Raw genomic sequence first — 26,593 nt, forward strand, 5'->3', positions numbered from 1 at the left:
CAGAATTTTTTTTGGGTTTTTGTTGTTGTTTTCAGTGCTGAGGATCAAACCCAAGGCCTTGAGCATGCTAAGCAAGCACTCTTCCACTGAGCAACACCCCAGCCCTGTTTGTTGCTTTTGTTTGTTTGCTGGCGCTGAGGATTGAACCAGGGCCTGAAATATACTAAGCACATGCTCCTTCCTCGTTTTTTGTTGTTGTTGTTGTTTATTTGTTTGTTTGTTTGTTTCGTTGGTTTGTTTTCAGGTACTATGAATTGAACCCAGGGATGCTCGGCCACTGAGCTACATTCCCAACCATTCTTATTTTTTATTTTAAGACAGAGTCTGCCAAGTTGCTCAGGCTGGCTGTGAACTTGGCTACAAAAGCATTTAACAATTCTTTGACTATTTCTGGTCCTCTCCCGAGTGTCTGGGATTATAGATGTGTCATACCTGGCTCCTCCCATTTTCAAATACCTCTTATTATCTTCCCTGCATATAAAAGCACAGAAGCACATCTTGTTTTACACATATAGAAATACACTGCATATAAAGTCCACACTTGCCTGAGACTCAACACTTCTCGGATTGAATGATGTGTTGTAGAGATTTGCAATTAAGGGTCTATTTTACTTTCTGGCCTAAAGACTCATCTTCCAAATGATCATCAGGGATCAAATGTTGTACCTCCTTCTGCTACAAATTCATCAGTGATTTTACTACAAACCATAATCGAGGGCCTGCAAGCCCCATCCTCACCATATTCACTTTCTGACCCCTATATGCTGCCCTCATTCTGCTCCAGCAGTGCAAAGGGATCCTATTTCTTGATAAACAAGCTTATCCCTCCCCATCACAGGACATTTGTACCAGCTTCCCTGAGCACAGTACTTACTTGACCTTCCATTCACTCCTTCTTGACCAGCAGGTGACAACTCAGAAGTCACCACCTCATCACTGTGACAACCTTCTGTTTTATTTGTTTTCTTCTTTGAGCTGAATAGAACCCAAGATCAGTTTCTCCATCTGACTACTTCCCCATATTAAGGTTTGAGTTCTGGAGCAGGGATTCTTGTCTGTCCCATTCACACCTGGATCCCCAACGCCTAGATGGGTACCTAGCACAAAGAAAGATGGACAAAACCCACTCCACACCAGTGCACACTGGGCTCCGCATCCTTACTCCAGGAACCACACCTCGCCACCCTGAGGTTTTACCCCTTTATTAAGCCTAAAGATCAAAAATCAGCTTCCTTCCTGCACTTGGCTATTACAAAAGACACTTCAATTATTGAACTAGGTGGACTGAAAAACTTGATTACTGTTGCCAATTTTCTCCAAGAAGGACCAATTAAAAGAAAAACTGATGTTTATCGCCTTTGGAGGGCTGACGATGGAACAGGCCAAAAGGGCATGAAGTTGCTCATTTTGCAAACGATCAGAGAGCTTCCTCACGCCGGATCTCTGTCCTTTGCCCCAGCCTTTGGCTCATAAATCGGCCAGCACTAGTCCACGCGACGGCCTAGGACTCGAGCCTCAGGCCCCGCCCACTGGAGGACAGCACCGAGCAGGCACCGAGCAGGCTCCGCCCTTCTCTCGCGAGAGCTGAGAGGCGGAAAATGGCGCCGACGTGAATGCGAACCTGCATTGCCGAGAAAGTAGCCGCCTCCTGAGTTGGAGCTGCCGGAGCCGCATGAACCAGAGATCGAGCAGTCGAGGATGGTGAGCGCAGCGCCGGGGGAGCGGGCGCGGTACCGCAGCGAGGACTGGCTGGGAGCGATCCCGTCGCATACACACCCTCCGACCGACCCCGCCCTCACATCCGGGCACCCGCTCGCCGCTGGCTGTGGCTAGGCAAGCCCCCTGCCCCTACTTCCGGGCCTGGCCTCGGGTAGGCCACGCCCATCAGGCTCGGGCTCCTCCCGAGAGCCTCACACAGCCGGGCCCTGAGCGCCTCGAAGTTGAGCCACACAGCTGTAACCTGGCCAGGATATCCCCATCATGCACAGTTCACTTCTGGAAAATCCAGCATCTTCCTAGCCGCGTCCTGTCCAGAGCCCCGACTTTATAGCTTTGCCTCCGTTCATTCCCTCTAATCTGCCATCGACCTCTTAGGGCGCCTCCCACCTGTCGGAGCTGGAGACGTGGAGATGGTTCTCTTAAGTGTAGCTTCCGACAGAGGCTGGAGCTCAGTCCACTCTTGCCTCCTTACCCTCTCTTGCTGATGATGTCCTAGAATGGGGCGGGTGGATGGTTTTGCGGGGTCTGGAATTCAGGAATGTTAAGCCTAGTGGTCCTTTCAGGGTGGGAGGAGCTTCCCTGCTGGCCCAGAGAAACCCGAGTACAGACTAGTTCTCTTCTACCAGGAGGAGGAACCGTCCGTGCCCGGCCCAGACTTGTTAGCCACTGCAGAGCCCAACTCCAGTGCGACCGACCAGGAGGTGGTGTCCCCAGTTGTGGCTGAGGCAACCACTTCTTCCTCCATGGAGGAGGAGCCAGACCCTAATGGGACAGCCACACCCCCAGTTTGGGAACGTGGAGGGTTTGGAGGTACACAGCAGGGTGCCTCCCCAGCCCCAGACAGCTGCCAGACAGGCCCTGGACCCAGCCCTGTTTCGGGGACCAATGAGGACCTGCGGCCTCCCAGGCGACGCCCACCACCAGGTGACCTGTGATGGGGCCTACTGGGGGGTGTCACAACACAGGTCCCACATCAGGAAATGGGGAGTGCGGTATATGGCCAAACTAGGGGACATCTACAGGGATTTCTGTCGCCATTTACTGAGCACCAAGTGTATGCTGGTCTTTGGCTTCAATGAGGAACCAGATCAATCCAGCCCAGTACCCTTTGGCAGCTCATTCTTGTGGGGAACTTGCATAGTCTGGGGGCCAGCGGCAGGCAGCATTCATGAGGAAGGGATCTGTGACCCTCATTCTGTATCCTGCAGGGAAACAAATACCCTGCTCTAGCCCTGGCTGCTGCCTCAATTTCCCCAGTGTTCGCGACCTGGCACAGCATCTTCGTACCCACTGCCCGCCCACACAGTCCCTAGAAGGTAGGACCAAAGCAGATGGTGGGGAAGCAGGTTAGAGTGGGAAGCAAGCCTTGCCCCCGTGGGCCAGCCTTGGCCACCCCACTCTTCCACTCTGCCCTTTGTCCCTGCCAGGCAAGCTCTTCCTCTGCTCAGCCCTCAGCTGCACCGAGAGCTTCCCCAGCATGCAGGAGCTGGTGGCGCACGGCAAGCTGCATTACAAGCCTAATCGCTACTTCAAGTGAGCTCCTGACCAGCCTGCCCTACCTCACCTTATGTGTGGGGTCCAAACCTTTTTCTATGTGGGTAGCGGGGGGGGGGGGGGGGGGGCGCCGCCGGAGATGGGCGTGGTCTCGGGCAAGAAGCGTGACCACCACTCTGTGCCTGGACTTACATGGGTGTAGGTCTGCCCAGCTCCTCTTCACCTCCCAAGTAGAAAACCAGCCTACTGAGTTAAAACTGAGACTTCCTTCTGCGTTGTCCCATAACTAACTCCAAACTGGGAGGGATCCAGAATGGTCACAATCCCCATAGGGGATTGGGGCAAGCTCCTTCTCCACAGGTTGAGTGCCATCCAAGGTTTGGGACCTGGCTCCCTTCCACGTTCGCAGAACAGGTCCCCTGGTAGCAACGGATGGCTTCCTTCTAACTGCTTGAGACACAGCACAGCCCTGTGCCCGCCCCCCCAGGTGTGAGAACTGCCTCCTTCGCTTCCGCACCCACCGCTCGCTCTTCAAGCATCTGCATGTTTGTGCAGAGCATGCTCAGAGCCCAGCCCCACCACCACCCCCTGCCCTGGACAAAGAGCCACCTGCGCCCGAGCGTCCCCCGGAGTCCGACCCTTCTTCTGCGCCGGGCTTGCAATTTCCGCTGCTCGAGCCCTTCACAACCCCACCCTCTGCCTCCACTGGACCCTTTCTACCGTACTTGAACCCCGCGCCTTTTGGCCTAAGTCCTCCACGCCTGCGCCCCTTCCTGGCTGCTGCTCCAGGGCCACCAACTTCCAGCACAGCTGTCTGGAAAAAGAGCCAAGGTGAGTGTAGGGGCGGGCGGGGCCTCCCGAAGAACTGGCTGGGCTTGCCCTAACTCTGAATTTACCTGCCTCTTTCCTGTAGGTGCGGGCGGTAGCCCCCGAAGACCTCAGGGTGGCTCCGATGCGCCCTCAGGTGCGTGCAGGTGACCATCAGGGCCGGGTGGAGGGGCTTTCTTGCGCCCTGCCGGGCCCTGTGGATTCTGGGAGGCAGCAGTGCCCGTCCCTTTCCCAGGTGGCTAGAAGTGTCACCCCTTAAAATATATGATTTTGCCTTTAAAATTACTGGCACCTGCGCCTTAATCTGCGCCGGCGTTCCTGTGTAAAACTCGCGCCCCGTTCACCTGTGAGCGGTCTTCCCCCTCCCCCCCAATCCCCTGCGATGGTTCCAGGATGGGAATAAGGGATTCAAGTAAGCCAAGTTTAACGCCCTCAGAGAGGGGCAAACAAGCCCAGGAAAAACTGATCCTGCCACGCCCGACCCTGGGCTTCGGGAGCTGGGGAAAGGTCCAGCCTTCCCTCGCCCGCCTCCACCACCATTAGAAGATGGGTCCTAGGGATTGGGGCCCGGGACTGATGGGGTCCCGCCTGCCTGCCCGCAGGGCATGCGGCCCCGAGCCGCATCGTGTGGGAGCACACGCGTGGCCGCTACTCGTGCATGCAGTGCACCTTCTCCACGGCCTCGCGGCCCGCCATGACACTGCATCTGCAGGATCACCGCACCAGCGGCCCCGCAGCCCCTGCGCCTGGGCCGCCACGCCCCGACGCCCCGGCGGGTAAGGCGGAGGAATACGCGAGTGGAGAGGGCGGGGAACCAGAGGCTAAGGGCGAGGCCAAGGCTCAGGCGCTCCCTCCTCTGCCTCTACCAGACCCGACCCCGCTTGCATCTAAAGTGTCACCGCTGCTGTCAGAGGGGGAACTTCCGGTTTTCTCACCTCTTTGAACCCCGCTGTTTTGGGAATGGGCGGTGGGGTGTGGAGATTTTTGTAATTTTAAGGGGAACAATAAAGAAGGCGCGATGAGCCAGCCTGTGCTGTGTCTGGGTCCCTTGCCCCTCTGATGCGCAGTTACCTGCGCCTAGCATACCTGGGGCTCTCAGACCCCTGGAGGGGCACCTCAGGGTGGCTCCACAGGTGTTGGACCCTTCTTTGCACATTCCCTCTTAATCTCAATAGTGGAATCCAGGTCTCCACCAGAGGCAGGCAGGGCAACCTGTGCCCACCATCCCAGGCCACCACTTCCAGAAACCAGATAGGATGGAATTTTCCAGGTTTTTATGTATTTATTTAAGATGTCCCAGGAGTTGGGAAGACAGACTGAGATACTAGTCCTGAGAGTTCCAGGCAGGCCTGGCTAGATCCCCGGATCTTGAGGCCAGTACTGACTCGGGAGGAAAGGAGAAGCCTTTGAAGTCAGGAAGCAAAGGAGCTGTGCTAGAGCCCCCAGGGTGGGGCAGGAAGAGGGGCCCAGGCCTGTTGTCATCCTTGCTGTCTTCAGGACCCTCTGCTGCTTCTGCCCTGCCCCATCTGTGTTCCCTGCTTCATCAGGAAAACCCATACTAGGGTCACAGTGCTGTCAGCCCCGGGCATTGTTCACAGCTACCCCTGGAGGCTAATTTTACCTCCTGCATCTTATTCCCTTCCTCTCTCCTCTCCAGTCTCTAGCTCAGGCCATAACTCTCCCACTCCTCAGGCAAAGAAGGGACCTCTCTATCCATTGCTACCTGGCAAACTGTTCTGCCAGTCTCTTCTAGTAATGCCCCTCCCCTGCCCAGTACCCTTCAACAGCTCCCCATAACCCTTCTGAATGAAGATCCTGCTCTCCCAATAACACAAGTCCCCATCTTGAACCTCCCTTCCCAGGCCCACACTCAGTTATTTCCTCATCCTCTGCAAACACACATCCTAAGAGGAAGAACCCAAGGACCTCCTCCACCCCACCCCATCTTGTCCCACACTTCTTATCTCCCTCCCACTTACCCCTGAATCCACCTGGACATTGTCCTCTATCACCCCTTCATCCTGGCATCTGCAGCCAAGACATCATTCATCCACTGGGTGGGGTTTCCCAGGCCCTGCCCTTCCCAGTCTGCCATCTACTTCCCATCACTACCCATCTACTTGATGGGAAGTGATCCCCCAATCACCATTCTCACCTTTATCCTCAATGGAACCCTTGTCCCCCAGTGCATCCACCTCAAGCTGAGTGGAAGCCTTGGGGCAGCTACTCAAAATACCTGCTCTAGCAGCTCTGCTACTGTGTCACATTAGAGTGGGACAGTCCAGGCCCACAAGCCCTTCAGCTTCTGCAAGGGGCAGGTGGGAGATCTAGGCACCCTTAATGACCAAGCCCCCTAGACCCAGGTGCTTGTCTGCCTGCTGCTAGGTAGCACACACTGAATATCTACTGTGCCAGCAGCTCAAGGGCCCTGCCAAGATGGTGTTATATGTGGGTCCCAAATGGCCACCAGGGGGCACTGGAGCTCCAAGGTCCCCTGAGCTTCCCCTTTCTCAACCAGAAGCCTTGGAACCACAACTGTATGACCTGGGGCAGGGGGACTCAATTCCCTGCACCTCACTTTCCTAGTACTTGAAATAGGTGTCATAATGCTTTTGCTTTTGAGACTCATACTAAAAGGGGGCCGAGGTGGAGAAGAGGCTTGGGAAATGTCTGCTGAATCATTCACATCCCTCTGGCTACCAGTTCCATGGTTGCCTGGGATCCTGTCAAGAACTGGGAAGGAAGGTGAGCCTGGGTCAAGGAACCGGTGGTACAGATGGAGAAGGACTGGGGGCCCAGAGAATTAATGATGGCAAGCTCATTCTGGATCCTGACAGGCACCTGGCTGCACAGCTGCATAGCAGTGCCAGCTTGGCCAGAGACGACAGGCTCACCCTAAACAGGCTGAGCCGCTCCAGGAAACTTAACTGCACTGAGACCAGCCAAATGCCAGTCCACTGCCAGGCAGCTGTCTGACAACAGCTCTGTCACCTGCAGATACTGACCTGGTTATCCTCAGCTGAGGCTGAGAGAAAAGGTGAGGTCTCCTGGGGGCAGGTGGCACGTGTCAGTGGTGCCGAATGTCCCTATTCTGTCCCTCTCCTTCCCCACACAGTTATACAGCTGCACTCCAAAGAAACCCCACTCTTCCAGGTCAACCCTAGCCCACCCTCACTTCAGGTTTCTTAAAGACCTAGGCTAGGAGCCAAACACACAAAGGGAAGTGGGGTCACGCCCTCTGGTGGCCAGTGGTGGAAGCCTGCACACCTCACCTACTCACACCCCAGTAAACGGTGTGGGGGGTTACCCAGACACAATTTCAAGTTCCTGGCTCAAGATGACCAATCCCAAGCCCAGGGAATCCCCAGCTATCATTCATTCCTTGATCGTGCACCTACTGTATGCTCTTGGTCAATACTCACTTGTTCATTGGTTCTTTTACCAGTCTTCCCCCACACTCACCTGTCCTGGAGACCCAGAAAGGAACCACATCTGGTCATCCTTGCCCTGCTAAGAGGAGTCCTACTTTAAATGAGGGCCCATGTCTGGAAACTGTAACCCAGGATGAGGATGCACTGGCACAGAGGCCTTCGAATCCTGCCCATGTGTTCAAGGCAAGAGGAGTCTCCCTCTCAGTCTCTGCAGGGTCTCTCTAGTTTAAATAAGCACAGGAAAATTCACCCAGTATGCACCAGCAGCCTGGGCACCACATGGGATCTGGCCCATCGCCTGGGTCAGAACCTGCACTTTGAGTGACCAGTTCAATTTAGCCATGCATTTGAATCATCTGCCAGAGTCTGAAATAAAAACCCTTGCTCGGGCCTCATCTCAGACCAAGTAAGTTAGAATCTCTGGGAGACTGTAAACTGCTCAGGCAATTCCAACATGTGGCCAAACTGAGAATCAGGGCTCTGCACTCTTCTGGTGGGTGTTTTTTCCCTATCTACTGAGACCAGGTCACAGATTCCTAATGGACTGAGCTCTGTGGACGGGGCTTGCCCTATTCTGGGAAGGCCTCTACACCCTATGTGCCTTCATCCCCTCTTTTCAGGACTCCAAGGGGCCACACTGTTTTTATTGTGTCCAGTCTTACGGTTCCTACTCTTTCCACTACCTTAAGTCACAGGGAATCTGGTGTGTCTTCACATCCCCTTCCTCCTTGGGGGCAAGATCTTTGACACCACTCACCCATCCACCCCCAAATTTCCATCCTACTTGAGTTCTCTGCCCTGGATACCTGCCCTAGCTTGTGGTACATCTGTCACCCGAAAAGGGAAGTCCTGCTGAGAGTGGCGGAAGAAGTGTGGAAATGAGGAAGGCTGGTGAGGCAATAAGGGCAGGCAAATGTGGGCTCACAACCCCACTGCCCCCATGTACTGGATCTCCCCACCTCCCTGGTGGCCTCCTAAGTCCCACAGCCAACTGTACCCCTCCATACCAAGATGTCCCCCTCCTGTGGCTCTCCAGCCCTGGCTGAATTTTGTCTTGGCCTGCCTCTTTGCAGGTAGGTCACCAAGGCCTGGAACTCAAGTCTTGAGATCAGGACACAAAAGTGGTTATGAGTTAAGAGGGACAGAGGAGAATCAAGAAACTAGTGACAACTATTGACTGGGTTGGGGATATGCTGATGCCCAATGCATTAATTGCAAGGACACCAGCAGGCAAGACAGAACTACCTCAAGGGAAGACAGAAGTGTCCTCAAAGGATCTGGGGACAGACCAGAGCGGTCTCCGCCTATTTTCCTTCCTCCCCTGTCTTCCCCACCCTCACAGCAGCCCCTACCTTGTGTGCTGGCCTGTAGAGCAGAAGCCACAGATACTTCCTGAAGGCAACAACCTCAGCTCAGAGCCCACCACCCTGTAGCTCATCATCAGCCTGCAACCATGGTGAGTCCCCAAGCCCCAGGACAGGCCCATACTGGCCTGGAAGCAACAATCATAGCAGGTAGAAATTGGAGTGGCAGAGTGGGGCTGGGAAATGGGAATGTCCCACACCAAACCCCTAAGGTAGGAAGCAGTCAGGGCACAGCTCTAGGACACGGTTCAGGCTCCTGTGGCCCAGGCTTAAGTTGTAACTGCAGCGGGGATGAGTGGGACTGCCTGGGAAGACTCCCCTTTCCCTAGATCAACATGATCAGCAAACAAGGAACATGAAGCCAGGATGAAGAGAAGCTTCCTATGGGGTGACTAAGTGGGTCACGAACTCTGGCCCCTGCCATTACCCAGTCACTCATGTTGTGACCTGCTGATCATGACTTATCCAGCCTTGGGTTCACCTGGGAATCTTTGCCTCAACCCATCCAGTTGGGAATTTCAAAAGAGGAATTTCAGGGCCCAGGCAGGAATCATCATCTTTGCATGTCCCCTCAGAGGAGGCCTGGCCTTCTTGTCCATCTGTGGAAGTTGTCTGTGACCCATGGTTCAGGGTCAGCTTCAGGGACACCTGGAGACCACGTGGTACATGTGCCTAACGGGTGCCTGTGGGTGGGAGCCTACCTGCTCGTCCTCATGGAGGCTGTCAACTCTGAGCCTCCTTCCCAGGCAGTCCAGGTGTCAAGAGATTGTGAGCTAAATACCTACATATGCCTCCAGATCTGTGATGGTCAGACTGAGTATATGTCTGTCTTTGTGGCTCTGTGTAGTCTTTATGTCTGCAAATATTTACTGAACACTTACTATATGCCAGGCACTGGGAGGTCAGCAATGAATAGGCCATAGGGGCTAGGGGAATTTGGTGTGTGTGAGTGCTTGCCCAGCATGTACGAGACCCTGGGTTCAATCCCCAACACCAAAACCAAACAACAACACAACAACAATAAAAGCAACCACCCAGTCAAGGAATATTTTTTAAAACCAATGCAGTAGAATTAGTATGTGGTGGCAGATATGAACAGCCACACAGGCTGGGGATAATGGGGAGCACTAAAAGGGAGTCCTCCATAATTTAAAGAGATATTGGGTCAAGACTTGGAGAAGAGAAAGGAGACCCCAACATGATGGAGAGACATGTCCCAAATGAGGGGTAGGGCAGAGCTCCCAAGGTAGAAGGGAGAGGGAAGAGGCTGGGTCGTTCAGGGCCTTCAGGAGACCATTTGCTTTTCCTGGGATGATGAGTTATCATTGGGCAGTTTTTTGGCAGGTTTCCTCCAGCTGCTGTGGGGGAACTGAGTTAGGCTGGGGGCTACAGGCAGCAGACCAGGGAGGAGCCTGTTATAATAGTCTGGGAAGTTGGTGGGAAGGTTCCTCCCACTAGGGTTTCAGCGGTGGAGGCAGTGAGAAGTGGCTGGAATCCGGATGTGTTTTGAAATGAGAACAGAAAGGCCTGGGAGGACACGGGGAGGGGAGGGGAGGAGATGTGGAAGGAGGGGAGGTGGAGGGAGGGGGTCAAGGATGCTGACTGGGAGGCTGTTGGGGCCACTAGATGGGGAAGAGGCATCAGTAGCAGCCCCAGTCCTGCCGAGATTAGACATCTAAGTGGTCAAGTCAGGAGGGTGTGGGTTTCAGGGACTGGGGTCAAGGGGGTAGTTCTTGGCCAAGAAAAGAAGTGGCCCAAGGGCTGGAGTCAAGAAGAGGGGGAGGCAAAACAGGAGAGGAAAGGGGATGGTGATGATGGGTTTGTCTGTGACTGACCATGTCCATGGGTACCCAGGTCTGTCTCTCCATTATGCTCTGTGTGTAAAAGCCCCTGCCTGACATTCCATGTCCCCTAGGGGAGCCATAAGGATTTCCGGAGCCTCCAAGCCAAGTTCCAGGCCTCTCAATCAGAGCCTAATGAACTTCCTAAAAAGCCCCCAAAGCCAGAGTTCAACAAACTGCTGAATAAGTTTCCACAACCTGAGCTAAGTGAGCAGCCCCCAAAGCCCTTGCAGCCTGATGTCAGTGAAGCCCCTCAGAAGATCAATACAGCGTCCTTGAGGCCTCCGCAGCCCCAATTTGCTGATCTTCCCAAGAAGCCCTTGAAGCCTGAGTTTACTCATCTCCCCAAGAAGCCCCAACAGCCGGAGTTCACTGATCTCCCCAAGAAACCCCAGCAAACTGAGTTTACTGATCTCCCCAATAAGGCCTCCAAACCTGAATTCACTGATCTCCCCAAGAAGTTCCCACAACTTGAGTCCACTCCATTTCTCAGGAAGCCCCTACAGCCCGAGGTCAGTGAGGCTCCTCAGAAGATCTGGCAGTCAGAGCCCAGCACACTTGTCCAGAAGCCCCCACAACCAGAGCTCAGCAACCCCGCCAAGTCCCCTGCAGAACCCAAACTCAGCACATTTCCCAAGAAGCCCCCACAGCCTGAGTTCAAATTCAGTGTGCACCCCAGGAAGCCCCAACAGCCTCAGGCTGGTAGCTTCCCAAGGAAGTCCCTACCACAACAGCCTGAATTCTCTGAAGTCCCTCAGTCGCTTCCCTCAAAGTCCGGGCCCAGTGAGCCCCAACTCCTTTCCCCAAAGCCTGACCTCAATACCTCACCAAAGAAGCCCCCACAGCCTCAGACTAGTGACCTCCATAAATTCTTAACACAGCCTGAGCTTAGAGAGGTCCTTCAAAAGACCCCCCTGGAGAAGTCTGAGCTCAGCAAACCACATCCCCACTACCTGCAGCCAGGCCTCAGTGCATTTCCCAAGAAGCCCCCACAGCTTCAGCCAAGTGACCTCCCCAAGAAGGTCCTGCAGCCTGAATTCAGTGACCTTACCAGGACTTCCTCAGAACCTGAAGTATTTGTGCTTCCCAAGAAGCCAAGGCAGCTTGAGTTCAAAGCACTTTCCAAGATGACCCCAAAGGCAGAGCTCGGCAGTCTCCCCAGGACCTCCTCAGAACCAGAGTTCAGCTCATTGCCCAGGAAGTTTCAGCAGCCTGAGCGCCAAGGGCCACCTCGCAAGTTCTCCCAGCCTGAGCCCAATGATCTGCCCAAGAAGCACCTACAGCCTAAATTCTTCAGGGATCTTTCCAGAAAGCCCCCACTCCTGGGCTCAGTTTCTGAGAGCTCACTGCCCTCTGCCACCTTGGGCTCCAGCCCCCGGTACCCACTCAGCCCTGGATTTGGAGCCACTGGGGCAACCCGCTGGAGGTCAGAAGACTTCAAAGCTCACAACCCACCCCAGCGGAGGCCACTGCCCCCAGCCAGCATCCTGGGACCACCTCCAGCCAAACCCCCACTGCCCCCAGTCCCCATGGATATTCAGAGCTTTCGGAGATCCTCAGCAGCATCCACAGGTGAGTCAAGATGGGCTGCACAAATAGAAATGAGGGGGCTAAGGCTCCTGGGCAGTGCCATCTCCCTCTCATGCTCTCCCCCCACCCCCACTCCACAGCTCTGCGGAGGACTCGCTCATCTGCTGGGACCCACTTCCTGGCCCAACAACCTAAAGACTTCCCATGGTGAGTGAAGGGAGGAAAGGGGGAGGCCAGGCACCCTTTATGGGCTGAAGGAGACCCTTATCTCAGGTATCCCTGCAGGGACCCGGACGAGACTTATGAGCTATATGACAACGTAGAGCCCACGGAGGACTCAGGCCCCAGCCCCAGAGGCAGAGGTTTGTTGGTGGTCTGCTCAGGGTCCTGTAAAGCACTGGTTGCAAGGGCATTTTCTGCCATGTTCCTGGTATAAGGAACCAAAAGCAAGGGACCCCAGAGGCTCACGATTGAGAAAAGGTAGGCAGCAGTGTAGCCCAAGGTGAAAGCAGAAGGCATGTACAACAATGGAAGAATCCAGAGATCAAAGATGCAAATAGGACTTAACAAGTGTGAGTGAGCCGAACACATGGTTGGGTCCCAAGTATAAAGTAAGCCTAGTCTTCAGGTACACAGTGGAGCCAACCCAGGGTTAGGGACAAGTTGCTATGTTCCACATTAGACATGTGTCTGAGGTACCAAGGGATGTCTGAGCCTAAACTCAGGAGAGAGACGGGTAGAGACAGGTATAGCAGTGGTGGGAAGGGAGGCCACTCTGCTCTAGATTCTAAAAGACCTTCCTTCCTGCTCCTGGAGGGCAGGGTCAACCCTAGTAGGCCTATGCCTCCAGGCTGCAGGAGTTTTGAGAGTTTGGCTGAGAATGAAGTGGCAGCAGCCCTGACCAGACTCTCTTCCCATAGCCTAATCTAAGAACAGCCCCCAAAACCAGCAAGGACCTTCCCTGGCAACAGTAAGGGCTTCCATGCAAGCACTCGGCTGAACCTGCAGCCCATACTCCCTGCACCAAAACAGTATCACCTCCCCCACCCCCTGCCATTTCACTGACGTGGCAGTTTGAGGATCTGAAAGTTGCCCAAGCCACAGCCAATGTGGGAGCTTCAGTCAGACCCTCCTGCTCCACTCCACCATCTCTCAGGGAGACGTTCTACAGGGAATCTGGCCTTTAGGGTGCTCCTGCTCTGCCCCCCAGCCAGAGGTTCTGGTTCAAAACGTAGCTGGCTGCCTCCTGAGTCCCTGACGCCTGCTCCTTCCTGGGCCCCCTTCTGCTTCTCCTGAGTGACCCCCAAGACCTGCTTTCAACACCTCCTTAGCACACAGCTTCCTGGCAAGGCCCCTTCTATTTCCGCTCCTGGGAGGATCTGTGGCTGCTGGGTAGAAGCCTGGCTGACACTGTGGTCTTGGCAAGGAGGTCAAGCTGAGTGCAAGTAGGGTGGGTGGGTACAATGCTGATGCCATTCAGAAGGCTGCAGGGGAGGGTGCAGACAGGCACTGCTGACCTGAAACACCCAATGACACAACAGGTCATTCAGAGAGGACAAGCTGTGGCCCCAGGTTCAGGCCTTTCACTCACCTGAGCTTCTGGAAGATCCTGCCATAAGATGTACCCTTGACCAGCAGGGCTTGTACCCCAAAGCCTGGTAAACCACTGCTGCCAAGTGGCATAAGTCAGATCTCACTCTGGGGTGACTCCTCCATGCCGTCTCCTCATCAGCCAGGCCAGGACAAGAAACTCACCTGGGTATCCCCTTCTCAGAGGTGGTATTTGCTTGCCTCTAGGAATGCTTGCCTTTGTTTACTTTTTGACCCAAATCTCATTACAATTCCCAACCTGTTCTAGGCAGCAAAAACAAAGTCACCCTAGAAGTCTATAATAAATCCCTCCTTTAGCCACTTATGATCTGATGACCCTAGACAGAACCAACACACTGCAGTCTCACTCAAGATGGAGCCACTGGAGTAGGCTGAGCTGGGGGTCTGTGATTTGACTTGGTGTTTTGACTACCCCCAGATGAAGTGGTATGTGCTCAGCAAGCCACCAGGAGGCACTCACAGGACCCAGAGCTCAGGTACTCCAGGGCAAAGGGGTGGGATAAAGGTGAGGTTGAATTAACAGAAGCATGAAAGTAGAACCCATCTTGCTCATGAGCACCCCAATTCTTGGGGGAATGAGGAAGGAGAAGGCCCCACAGACACAGCAGTTGCCACCTACGGATCCAAAGCTGCTAAAGCAGATCAGGAAAGCAGAGAAAGCTGAGAGGGAGTTCCGGAAGAAGTTCAAGGTAGGGACACAAGAGTCTGGGAGGGCTGGGACCAGATCCCCGGAGTCCCATCCTCAGAAAGAAGACGGAGTGTATGTGGGGTGACCGCATGAGCAAAAGCTCTAATATCTTGTCCCCAAGTTTGAAGGGGAGATTGTGGTTCACACAAGGATGATGATTGACCCCAATGCCAAGACCCGTCGTGGAGGTGGCAAACACCTGGGAATCCGGCGTGGAGAAATTCTGGAGGTGATCGAGTTCACCAGCAAGGAGGAGATGCTGTGTCGGGACCCCAAGGGCAAGTGTAAGTGAACCTAGCCCCAAAGCCCTGGGGAGGGAGGGCACCTCAGACTGAGAACCCACCATGTCTACTTTCTTCACAGATGGCTATGTGCCCAGAACAGCTCTTCTGCCACTGTGAGTGCTGACTCTGCTGGGGTCTGGGAGTGGGTGGGGGGCCAGGGTCTCCCAGCTGACATTTGTGCTCTCTACCAGGGAAACAGAGGTGTATGATGACGCCAGCTTCTGGGGTATGTAGATGCTGCAGGATGGGTTGGAAGGGACCAGACTGACAGCTGGTGGACCACTTGTTTAATGCCTCTATGGAGAGGGGTCACTGGAAGTCACCCCTCCTTGCAGACCCTTTGGAGAGTCAACCATTTCCACAAGGACAGTAGGGCCCTCAGGTGGGGCTCAGAACAGCCTGCCAGCCCAGCCCAGCCCAGCTACCCACTAACCCAGGAGCCTGGATTCCAGTTTGACAGACAGAGCTGCCCAGGTGCATGTGTGACCACATAAAGCCTCTCTTTAAAAAAAGCTTCCCTGCTTCTTGTATTTTCTTTTCCATCCTGACTGCTGGCACACACAAGGAAACGTGTGTGTGTGTGTGTCTCCCCCCTTCTTCTCTCTGTGGGAGGTCTCATCACCAAATCCTGATCTCACTCCTCAGCTGCCTGCCACAGGAATGGGGAGGGAGCTGGGGAGCAAGGTGCACACTGCACGTAATGCCACTCCACACCCCAAAAGGGCAAGTAGCAGATGGACTCCCTCACGTGCTGCAAATACCTGTTTTACTAAGTGGGTCTATGAAAGCACTTCACTGACAGGGGCTCCCAACCTGAAAGACCTTGGAGGGAGCATCCGTTCTTGGAAACTGGCATATTCTCCTCCCTGTCGGTTTTATTAAAGTCAAACTGGAAATGAGCCTGACACCATCTCTGTCTCACAGGATAGGCATAAGAAGAGACAGGACAGCTTTCAGAATTGCTTATTATCAGCAGCAGTGAATAGAAGATCCCTCAAAATTCAGTTTCCACAGAAGAGTTTTTCTGTGGAAAACAACTGGCCAGGGCCTTTCCCACCCAAGGAACAGATGAGCAATAGCAAAGGTGAGATTCCTGGTGATCATGGGTCAAAGGAAAGAAGGAAGCATAAGTGGCTCCAGGCCACCAAATTTCAGATGGTTGTCCCCACAACACACACACAAAAGCAAGCCACTTTCAGGAACTGGTATTTATTATCAAAGTCATATTCGATGTCAACAAGATGCCACAACTACAAAAAAAATTGCGCACATTGCAATCTCAATGCAAACAGTCAAATGGAACCCCAGTCATTAAAAAAGTAATTCAAATTACCCCAAAAAGCAACTGAATTTTTTAAACATCTTTATACATCCAGCCAACAAATTAAAATGGTTAACAAGAAAAAATACAAATTCAGAGGTCTGGCATTGATGTTTAAAAAAGGCAACTGCTTAAGCATTTCTATCGATTCGAACATCAATCTCTCGGCCACTCAGCTTCATGCCATTCATCATCCGGCAGGCTCTCTCAGCCACCTCTGGCGACTCAAACTTAACCACACCGCACCCCTTGGACTTCCCGTTCTCCATCTTGATGTCGGCGTACAGCACGTGGCCTGGCACAGGGAGGGAAGAAGAGACCATACGCATCAGGCAAACCCAGAGCTCAGCCTCAATCTGGGCTCCACTCAGTCCAGATCACCTGTTGGATTTTGGTGACAGAGTCAAAAAGGAAAGAGGCCCTCATGTGTGGAGCACAAATGCTCAGAACACCACGGCCAGAGTCAGTGACAAATGTCCTTTGGCCATGTTGCCATTGTTCTGCTATCAGGACAATTTGATCCAGCACCATGAAAAGCGTTCCTGGGGGTTTAAAGTGCTTGCCTTTTAAGTTCAAAAATAGGAGGAGTCCTGTGAAGCCAACTTGAGAGGAGAATTTTAGAGGCTGTTTTCAATGTATCACTACCCTCAGTCACAAAGCCATCATCAATACAATAGATACTTCTAACTGTCCAAATGTAAGCTATATAATAATTAGCGAGCAGATTACACATATTCCTTCAAACACCTATTAAGCACCCCAGGTATGTGTTGAGCACCATGGAAATAGATACAGAGGGTTAAGAGCCCAGAGGCCAAGGTCCACTCCAATGAGGACCAAGGAGATAGCACATTATGGTCAGTGCTAGGGGCCCACAATTCTAAAGCCACCAAATCCACCCGGGGGAAGGAAAACATCCCAGGGAGCTTCTCACAGTAAAGTTCTAAAAGACTTTTAAGTGGCCAGGTGTGGCATTTGTTTGCACATCTGTAATCCTAGCAGCTCTGGAGGCTGAGGCAGGAGGATCATGAGTTCAAAGCCAGCTTTGGCTATTTAGCAAGGCCCTAAGCAACTCAGTGAGACCCTGTCTCTAAATAAAACAAAGTGCTGGGGGGGCTGGGGTTGTAGCTCAGTGGCAGAGTGCTTGCCTCACACAAGTGAGGTACTGGGTTTGATCCTCAGTACCACATAAAAATGAACAAACAAAATAAAGATATTGTGTCCATGTATAACTAAAAAAAATAAAAGGGCTGAGGATATGGCTCAGTGGTTGAGTGCGAGGGTACCATTTAAAAAAAAAAAAAAAAAAAAAAAGGCTTTTCAGTGAAAATTCACCAGAAGACAGATTCTGGCCTGTAACAGCTCACACCAGAGCACTTCAGGAGGCAGAGTATTTGTAAGTTCAGCAGTGAGATGAAGGCAGTTGCTGGGATCAAGGGGCTCATAAGAATTTTTACTTTCTAAGAGGTGAGGGGAGTGGCATGATCCAATCTGATTTCTTGAAGTATCTAGATACAATGCGGAAAAATGCAAAGCAAGGATGGGGGTGGGACAAGAAAGTAGGCTCTGACTCAACTGCTTTCCCCAAAGAACCAGAGAGAAGCAGCAATAACGGTGAGTCGTGACCCACTGCTGAAACCAGAGATGAGAAAAACAAAACAGGCCCTGATCCAGCAGCCATCGAACTTGTGGCTTAAGGCTGACCTAGTTTAAAGGACAGGGGTGGGTAGTGGATGGAGACTGGGGCTCACCCCAAAGAGCAAACTATGAAGATAACTTCTTTCAGCCACAAAGGGGGCCTTCTGGAAGGGTCATCTTGTATGCTAGGAAATTTCCACTAGAGACTTACTGCCACACAAGATGCTAAGTGCCTAGATCTTGCAAGCCTGACCCATGGCACCTACTGACACACCAAACCAGCTTGCTGTGAGAGAAAGCAACCTTGTCTTGGGTGTATTTTATTTAATTTTATCTCTTACAAGTCATGCCACCTTAGAAGGTAGCTTTACCTGACTCATCTGTAAAAGGGGAAAATACTACCTTTCAAGTACTCTAAATGTTAGCCAAAAAAAAGAAAAAAAAAAGAAAAGCTCAGGGTTGGGAATATAGCTCAGTTGATAGAGTGCTTGCCTCATATGCCCAAGGCCCTGGGTTCAATCCCCAGCAAGAGACAGACAGAGAGGGAGGGGGAAAGAGAGACAGGCAAACACATACCAGGACACTCAATACATGCTTGGGTATCTGCAAAAGCAGAACAATGGCAAGACCCATCAGTCCTCTAGAGCTGATGAGCAGTGGCTGTGCAGACTAGAAGGAAGCTATGCTACTGACATAACAGCACCACTAATAGCCATGGTACAGGAAAGCACCTAGAGAGCCTTTCTGACACTTACCACATTCGTTGAATTTGTCCTTTAGCATCTTCCATGTAAAATCAAATGGGAGCTGAGGGGGGAAAAAAAGGTAGACTAATGTGTGATTCAACCAAATCCTAATGCACAAACATCACAATCATCTATGAGGGTTCCTGGGACAAAGGATGCAGCTCAGTGGTAAAGCACTTGCATCACTGGGGAGGAGGCTCCTATATATACATAGAGAAGCTGGCCAAACTCCACACTGATATTGATCAGCAGAGAACAAATAAGTCTATTTAGAATGAGGTTCTGAAGTGGCACAGCTACTCACTCCCTGTCACCTTATCTCTAGTGTCTGGGAACATCATGCAGGGAGCAGAACATACAGAGCCTGGTGTAAGCAGATTACAGAACTCAACAGTGGCTAAAGGTGGTCGAGTCGTTACAAATAATTCAATATATAGCCACCTCTCTCTGAATCACTATACCAAAACACTGGTGCTCCTCAAGCCTAGGGATCAGAAACTAAAATCTTTCAGCTCATAGTCTGCTTGGTCAACAGACACATCAGGAAGCCCAGGCAATTGCAGAACTACTGTTCCTTTGTAAGTCTTCACAATGAATTAGCACCAGACTCTGGGGACAAGAGTAAGGTGTGCTCTCCATGCTGTCCATTGTCTCTTCAGAGGAATACCCGTTACCCTCAGCCCACAAGTCGTCAGTCCACTGAGATCATCCCCTGTGTATAACAACACCAAAGAGTTCCTGAAGAGCCACTTACATTTCTCACAAATATCTGGCAGGCCTTTCTGGCCACCCCAGGAGCATGGCCTCCAGCTCCGCCAAAGGAACCTGCGAAGCTTCCTCCAAAGTTGCCACGTTCCATCTCAATGGCACGATCGAAGCTGGCACCACCGCCACCACCCATGGCAAGGCCCATGCGCTCAATGCCAGCGCCCAGGGCCGGGCCCATCGCTGGGCCCATGCGCTCCAGACTGTTGGCGCCCATTCTCTCCAGGCCCATGCGCTCTAGACTGTTGGCTCCCATGCGCTCCAGGCCCATACGCTCCAGGTTGTTGGCGCCCATTCGCTCCAGGCCAGTGGCCATGCGATCCATCACGGGGCCCATGCGCTCCAGGCCGGCCCCCATACCTGCGGGCACCATGCGCTCCATGCTCAGGCCCATGCGCTCGATGGCAGGGCCCATTCGCTCTACGCCAGAGCCCATGCGCTCAATTGTTTGGCCCACACGGTCGATGGGCGCGGCCATGCGCTCCAGGCCGAAACCCATGCCGGCACCCATGCGCTCGACACCAGAGCCAATGCGCTCCATGGTCTGGCCCATGCGCTCGATGCTGGAGGCCATGTGGTCGAGGCCCAGTGGGCCCATACGCTCGATGCCAGAGCCCATGCGCTCAACGGAGCCCATGCGGTCCATGACCAGGCCCATGCGCTCGATTTCGGAGCCCACTCGATCCATGCCATGGCCCAGGCCTGCGCCCATGCGCTCCATGCCAGCACCCCCAATGCGGTCAATGCCAGGGCCCATCCTTTCGATCCCAGGGACGCTGCCTCCACCTCCACCTTAAACAGGGACACAAAACACAGGAGATGTCAGGTATCTGTGTGTACACCATGCCACGCCTGGGCACTTCAGTTCACAAGCTCACCCACAGATTAGCAATTTAGCCCCTCAGTGATTTAACATTAAAAGACCCCTCAAATCGTAACAGTTACTAAAACTAAGTAATAGGTAATGTGGGGTCCTTATAATCATTCTTCCTGTCCTGTTGCAGTTGAAATTTCCATAATAAAATTTAAGAACAACAACACCCACACCACACAGTTGTTTCTGAGGTGCTAGTGTCTGTGACAAGCGAAACCCCACACTCATTCACGCAAACAGAAGTTATGTGGAGGTCATTCAAAGTCACAACTTCTATACTCTCTCAATCTGTCCCTCTAACCTGCCTGCTGGTGGCCAATCTGGCTGCATTCCCTTAGCACTTCCAAGGCACAGAAAAGCAATCTTATAGTCATGTAACCAAACAGGGATAAGGAAAACGAACAAAAATACCCACAAGAGATCCTCTGTGTACAAATGCACACAACTGGCCATTTCCTGGAGGACCTTAGTTTCTATCAGAGAAATCACCAACCAGTTTATCTATAATTCTGCTGGCCTTGGAAGGAAAATGATGACAGTACTGCATGGTAGGCTCTGAAATAGATCCAGAGTCAGTACACAGCAACCCTTGTCCATGGAGCTTGCAATTCTGGACAGGGAAGACTGGCTCTAGAACCAAGGCCACCATCAATCACTTCGCAGAGCTCCAGGTTCCTCCCAAGCTGCATACTGCCCACATGTGTCTGTTGACCACAGGGAGCCCAGTTACTGACTCAAGCAACCCAACTGAAGATGCAAATTCAGGAAGAAGAAATTCAGCAGTTTTTTTAACTGATTCTATAGCTGACCAAGAATGTGACCTGGCACAAGGCACTCCACCTCTCTGTGCCCGTTTCCTTAGCTGAATAGCAGCACACCAAATGGCAAAAAAAAATAAGCACAACTTTAAGAATATTAGACTTTCATAACAGAAACGGGTTAACAACTATCTAATATCCTAACATTTTATAAAAGAAAAAGGTGCTTGCCCAGTAGCAGCAGAAATGAGGTGGCACCCAATGCCAATAGAACTAGGAAGAGACAGCACCAGGTAGAGCCTTCCCCCCACACAAACAGAAATACCCAACAAGTGGGGATCCAAGGCAATGGCTAACCCCTCAAGAGCCTTGAGGAAAAATCGGGCAAAAAAAGTACATTTAGTTCTAAGTGCCCATAAAACTGTGTATTCTATGGAAGCGTATATACCAAAATGTTTATAGCACTCACCACTAGGTGGTGGGCCGGCAGATAATAATTACTTTCTTTGGCATTTTCCAGGTTTTTATAATGAGTGCATGCACACATTTTAGTAAGCATTTGTTGTATATTAGCTGATGTACTTTTACAGTCAGATAAAAGAAAACAAAATCCTCAAATATCAGTATTGTAATAACAATGGCTAACACACATTGCACTCATTTAAGTACTTTTTTATATGCATTGGCTCAATTACTCTTCCCAACAACCCTCTGAGGTAGGTACTACTGCATCCCCATATTACAAGGTAATACGAAAACAGAGAGGTTAAGTAACTTGCCACATGTCACATAGCTAGAAGAGGCAGAACTAGACACCCCACCCTGGGCAGTCTGTGTCAGAGCCCACTATGCTCTGCTGTCCCCCACGGTAGCAACCTGTTCTAAAAATCAAAACATCAAACTAAGCGTTTCCTACCTCCTCCCTGCTTTGCAATGATCTCTCCTCTCTTCAGTGCATTACTTAGGATTTCTAAGGAAATCAGGAAGAAAAAATAATTAGCCAAATTTCTCTATGGCAATAGAAACTTGCTCTTAACAGATCTCAGAGTAGAAATACTTCTAGTAAAAAAATCTTAAAAGAAAGAAAAAGGAAAAAGGTTAAGGGGTTTGAGAAATACATATAACAGACATGATCATTTTATAGGAAACTGAAGCACCCTTGATGATGGGTCACAATGCTAGCATCCCATGTGGCTCCAGAGTCTGAGGCCCAGTTCACAAGGTCACCTGCAAATGCGTCCAGCAGAGCGAGGAACTGTATGCATCTGGGAGCTGAACTCAGAAAGTCAAAGCAAGAACGGGGCCCTTGGTCCTTGCTCAATACAGTACAGTTTTCTAAAGCTGGTCTAGACTCTCAGCAATTAGGCTTCCCCATTTCACCCAAGCAGAAAAACTAAGGCCTCTCTGGAACTACTCAGAAGTTTGAAGCCTGCATTCATTATTATAGATCAAATAAAAACCAAAGTTATACTTACTACCTAAAAGGTGAAAACCAACAGTGCTTGAGCATACTACATAATTTCATGCTTAGCATAAAAATACTACAGCAACCTGACTGTGCCAGCCCCACCTGAAGTGAGCGTGAGCTGGATGAGATGGTGAATTAGCAACAGACAAAACTTAAAGAAAATACATACACATACATATGCACACTCATACACACACCCCCAATTGTCCCAAACAAAAAGCACTGCTGCTTGCTGACCAACAGCTCATCCAAACATCCTTCAGTTTAGCCTAATGTTGTCATTAGTGTCACCTTTTAAAGTTTCTCTTCAGTCTTTTGTATGTGGGAGAAAATGAAACCAACTTCTCTGGTCCTGAAGAAAATTAGCAACTTGGACAACAGCCTCAAAATACATCTCATTATCATCAAAAACCACAAAGGTGGCTGGAAGGTGTGGTGCATGTATGTAAACACAGCAACTTGGGAGACTGAGGCAGGAGGATCTCAAGTTCAAGGCCAACCTTACCAACTCAGTAAGGCCCTAAACAACTTAGACCCTGTCTCAAAATAAAAAATGAAAAGGGCTGGGAATGTGGCTCAGTGGTTAAGTGACCCTGGGTTCGATCCCCAGTAGCCCCCCATCCAATCCCACACCAAAAAAACTCATAAGCAGTTAAAACCTACCCCATGGCTGTTCTTGTACTCCAACTAACCACTAGAGGAAGGAGGTAGGAAAGCACACCAAGAAATAACGGACTTCCTGCCTGCCAGCAAACACGGGGCTTATTCTTCCATGACACCAGAGATCCTGGTCAGCTTGCCATGCCAAGATTCACTATGCTTTCCGATCACAGCCCCTAGAACAAACAATTCCCTGCAAGAACACTGAGTTGATGCACCATGTATTTGAAAAGCCGAATTCTTTCCATGGGTATTCACAGACCTTCCCTGTACTGACTCCTACCCAGTTTGACACTGTTCTCTCTCCAGTCTTCCTTGACCACTAGACCCTCACTTCCAAGCCTCTGTACTGACACTGTCTAACCTGTCTGCCAATATACGGACTATGCCAAACACAACCAGACCCTCAGCCCTCCAGCTGCAACTGCACCTCCTGCACTATCTTCCTATACTATTGCTCTGAACACAGGATGTCCAGTAGCTATCCAGAGAGGTGCCTTTTTAAGTTCTAACATATTTCACATGCTATTCATATGACTGCCTGAGGACCTCACACAGTTCTCCTCACTAGCCCACTGCCAAGTATTAACCTCTGGTGTTATCTTGGGCCACTACTGAGTATCATCTCTTTGACTGCAACATATCCTTTCAAGGTCAAGGACCACAGATCTATCTATAGCATTGAAGCACCAAGTACACTCGTTTGTTCAAAGTGCAAAGATCTACTAATATGATATGAGAAAGCACACTGAGCAGAAGAGTGCTACAAAAAAGGACACAAAGAATTAAACAAACAAACAAAAACCCAGGTAAATACTCTGAAAACCCAATTTAAATATTTTATTTGGGACAAAGACTATTTTACTCCCTTGGGTCTGATCACAAGTAATACCAGGGAATTCCAGGACAGAGACTACACAGTCCCAATCTTTAAAAAGGTGCCAAAACAGCAGGACAGGAAACCCTGCGGATGATATTTCTGTTCAGGTTCAGGCAGTAAGAGCTCCCTGTTGCCCTGTAGGAAGAGGAATACCCCTGTAGGAAGAGGAATGAGGCCAAGCTGTTCATCACAGAGGTATATCAGAGTCACAGACTGGCCATGATTAAAGGCTAGGAACAAGAAAAAGTGACTATAGGTGTAAAGTCACATATCGTCTTGTTGGTCTTTGCCAGCGGCATCCCCAAACTGATATTTGAAGCCAAATTATGCTAAGTCTTAAAATATTTTTTAAAATAACCTACTATTTCAGGACATGAAAATGAGGCCAGTAATGGCAAGAGAATACCTACCCTAGTCACATACAAATATGAACTCACCCTTCAAAATTCTAAAGGTTTATTAAATCTAAGATAAAGATATAGGTAGGCAGACCAAGCAAGCCCAGAAGTAAATTTTCACTATCAGCCTAGTAAAATCAAAGAAAACCATTCAAGTTACCTAACCATGGTAAGGGAAAAAAGAGAAACAAGGATATACCAAACAATAGACTACTCTGTAGGAAACAGTTTCAGTAGTTAAACTTAAAAAAAAACATGGAGGACAGAAGGCCTAATAACAACCTGAAGAGTTGAGATGCTAGACTTACATCAGCAAGCGCGCAAGACTAAATTCTGTTAAATGGGACACCTGCCACAAACCATGGAGGAGAAAGACTACTGTCCACTTAGCAGAGCCTCCAAAACTCTACCAGAGTGAAAGTGTTAACAGAGTTATGCAGCAAGAGATGCAAGAGGCAGTTCTAATTCCCAAAACATGCAAAAACCTTATGCCAATTTTTTTAAGCCATTTGAAAGACTACTAGAAAAATGGTACTACTCCTAACCAGAAATCCCATATTGTCAATCACCACGGAGCCCTCACTCTCCTTTAATCCTCTTGATAAGCATATGACTATTTTAAAAGCCTAAGGAAAGCCAGCAGACTTTGCCTTAGAAAGAAGCCCCAACACCAGGCTGAGCCTTAGCAGCCTGTCAGTCCAGGTAGTGGACTTCACCCACATGGGGATCCACGGGGCCATCCTAACCATCCCTCTGCCAAGGATCTAACCATTTGCTCTCCAAAGCTTGGAGACATTCCCATCTTGTTTCTGGCAAAGTTTCTTTCAAATCCTCCATCTAAACCACCCGCCAACTGTGTGTGTGTGTGTGGGGGGGGGGAATATATACATATACATACACATTCACATATATTTTACCCTAGGCCTTTCCAGAAATAAACATTATGTTTCAGACATTAAAAACTAAACAAGAATTATAAACATAACAGCCACTACCAAGTTGACCTATGTAACTATTCTACAGGAAACCATCATTCACCCTTGATTCTTTAAAAAATCAAAGTCACAAATTCTAGAAAAGGATGTATCTACAATGTCTATTACAACCACACAACAGGTACACCACATACTACCACAATACTTAGTAGGTTACCTGCAGTGTTCACCTACAGTGCATACGGAGTTAAAGAGGACTCTGCTGGTAACAGTAACAACACCTACTGGGCACTTAACTGCCTGGAACTACTGTTGTATTGAATAATCCTCACAACCACCTTGGCTCCTGAATTACCTGCCTAGTGAGGGTGGATGGAAGGTTGCTATAACACAAAAAGGACACTTTGGAGCTGGGGTTGTGGCTCAGCGGTAGAGCGCTTCCTAGTATATGCAAGGCCCTGGGTTCGATCCTCAACACCACATAAAAATATTGTGTCCAACTTAAAAAAAAAAAAAAAAAAGTACACCCAAGCAGAAGAAAGAAATATGCATGCATATAACATTTCTCCACTGACTAGTGCACTGGTCCCATCTACAAAATTGGATTTGGACAACTTCTCTTCTTTTTGATCAGAGGGTGTTTGGGGGATTGAAATCAGGGTGCTTTTTCACTAAAGTACATTCCCAGTACTTTTTATTTTTAGACAGGGTCTCCCTAGGTTGCTGAGGCTGGCTTTGAACTTGCAACCCTCCTACCTGAGCCACCAAAGTTGCTGGGATTATAGATGTATGCCACCACACTGTGCTTCTGATGTTTTAATGCCCTTTAAAAACAAAGCTCTGATCTTTCCTGGGAAAATGGCCCACCACAACTGACAGATGCTTGAGTAAGCCTTTTGTGACTCCTAGTATTAGCTATTTCTTTAAAGTACAGTCATCTCATCCAAGATTCATAATGCATCACACCATGTCTCCCTCCCATACTGAAAGGTCCTTCAATAATCTAGTATTATCAATCTCACTCTTTATAAGTATTAGGTACACAGGACACATTTTATTATACAACTACAAAAAAATGTTTATAAGTAGCCCGTATCCCTACCCTTTCAAGGAGCAGCACTTTATAGAGATATGGAAGCAGGCTCAAACCAGCATTATAAAGTAAGAAGACCTCTGGCATTGGTCAACTTTAGCATATTTTTTGTTTGTTTCATTTTTTATTGGTCCTAGGGATTGAACTCAGTGGCACCAGCCCTATTTTGTATTTTATTTAGAGACACAGTCACACTGAGATGCTCAGTGCCTTACTGTTGCTGAGGTTGGCTTTGAACTCGTAATCCTCCTATCTCAGCTTCCTGAG

At 50.3% G+C, this 26,593-nt stretch overlaps 3 protein-coding genes across 6 annotated transcripts in view; 2 read left to right on the forward strand and 1 right to left on the reverse strand.

The window, feature by feature from the left end:
- The first annotated feature begins 1,204 nt into the window (after window positions 1-1,204).
- Window positions 1,205-8,920, forward strand: Znf414 (zinc finger protein 414). 3 transcript variants are annotated; one of them, XM_077795826.1, is made up of 8 exons: window positions 1,205-1,701; window positions 2,346-2,643; window positions 2,928-3,035; window positions 3,147-3,252; window positions 3,701-4,044; window positions 4,127-4,177; window positions 4,644-4,817; window positions 8,818-8,920. In XM_077795826.1, the coding sequence occupies exons 1-8, from the start codon at window positions 1,699-1,701 to the stop codon at window positions 8,841-8,843; spliced, it is 1,110 nt and encodes a 369-aa protein (XP_077651952.1). In that variant the 5' UTR covers window positions 1,205-1,698; the 3' UTR covers window positions 8,844-8,920. The 3 variants fall into 3 exon arrangements, with proteins under 3 accessions (XP_077651952.1, XP_026267609.1, XP_026267608.1); XM_026411824.2 differs by lacking the exon at window positions 8,818-8,920 and adding an exon at window positions 4,911-5,028; XM_026411823.2 differs by lacking the exon at window positions 8,818-8,920 and having other exon boundaries at window positions 4,644-5,028.
- On the forward strand, window positions 8,842-15,163 carry Pram1 (PML-RARA regulated adaptor molecule 1). The gene is made up of 11 exons (XM_077795825.1): window positions 8,842-8,928; window positions 10,752-11,426; window positions 11,487-12,249; window positions 12,348-12,414; window positions 12,493-12,569; window positions 14,237-14,294; window positions 14,399-14,507; window positions 14,628-14,790; window positions 14,870-14,903; window positions 14,982-15,016; window positions 15,126-15,163. The coding sequence occupies exons 1-11, from the start codon at window positions 8,926-8,928 to the stop codon at window positions 15,161-15,163; spliced, it is 2,022 nt and encodes a 673-aa protein (XP_077651951.1). The 5' UTR covers window positions 8,842-8,925.
- Window positions 15,164-15,979: 816 nt separating this feature from the next.
- The window catches only part of Hnrnpm (heterogeneous nuclear ribonucleoprotein M), a 42,525-nt gene continuing 31,911 nt past the window's right edge, over window positions 15,980-26,593 (reverse strand). For both annotated transcript variants that reach the window (XM_026411793.2, XM_026411796.2), the window contains 4 exons: window positions 21,809-21,862; window positions 19,250-20,052; window positions 18,505-18,556; window positions 15,980-16,406 (listed from right to left, as the gene is read on the reverse strand). In XM_026411793.2, coding sequence (XP_026267578.1) covers window positions 16,243-16,406; window positions 18,505-18,556; window positions 19,250-20,052; window positions 21,809-21,862 — 1,073 coding nt within the window. In that variant the 3' untranslated portion in view covers window positions 15,980-16,242. The remainder of the gene's footprint in view (window positions 16,407-18,504; window positions 18,557-19,249; window positions 20,053-21,808; window positions 21,863-26,593) is intronic.

This window comes from Urocitellus parryii, chromosome 3 (assembly GCF_045843805.1).
Source record: "Urocitellus parryii isolate mUroPar1 chromosome 3, mUroPar1.hap1, whole genome shotgun sequence".
Taxonomy (NCBI): domain Eukaryota; kingdom Metazoa; phylum Chordata; class Mammalia; order Rodentia; family Sciuridae; genus Urocitellus; species Urocitellus parryii.

Bases quoted from the DNA above. Each gene is read 5' to 3' on its own strand.
- Znf414 (XM_026411823.2), top strand. The intron at 3,253-3,700 runs GTGAGCTCCTGA...CCGCCCCCCCAG, and splicing joins AAGCCTAATCGCTACTTCAA to GTGTGAGAACTGCCTCCTTC. The intron at 4,045-4,126 runs GTGAGTGTAGGG...TCTTTCCTGTAG, and splicing joins TGTCTGGAAAAAGAGCCAAG to GTGCGGGCGGTAGCCCCCGA.
- Pram1 (XM_077795825.1), top strand. The intron at 11,427-11,486 runs GTCCCTCAGTCG...CTTTCCCCAAAG, and splicing joins AACAGCCTGAATTCTCTGAA to CCTGACCTCAATACCTCACC. The intron at 12,570-14,236 runs GTTTGTTGGTGG...GACTACCCCCAG, and splicing joins CCCCAGCCCCAGAGGCAGAG to ATGAAGTGGTATGTGCTCAG.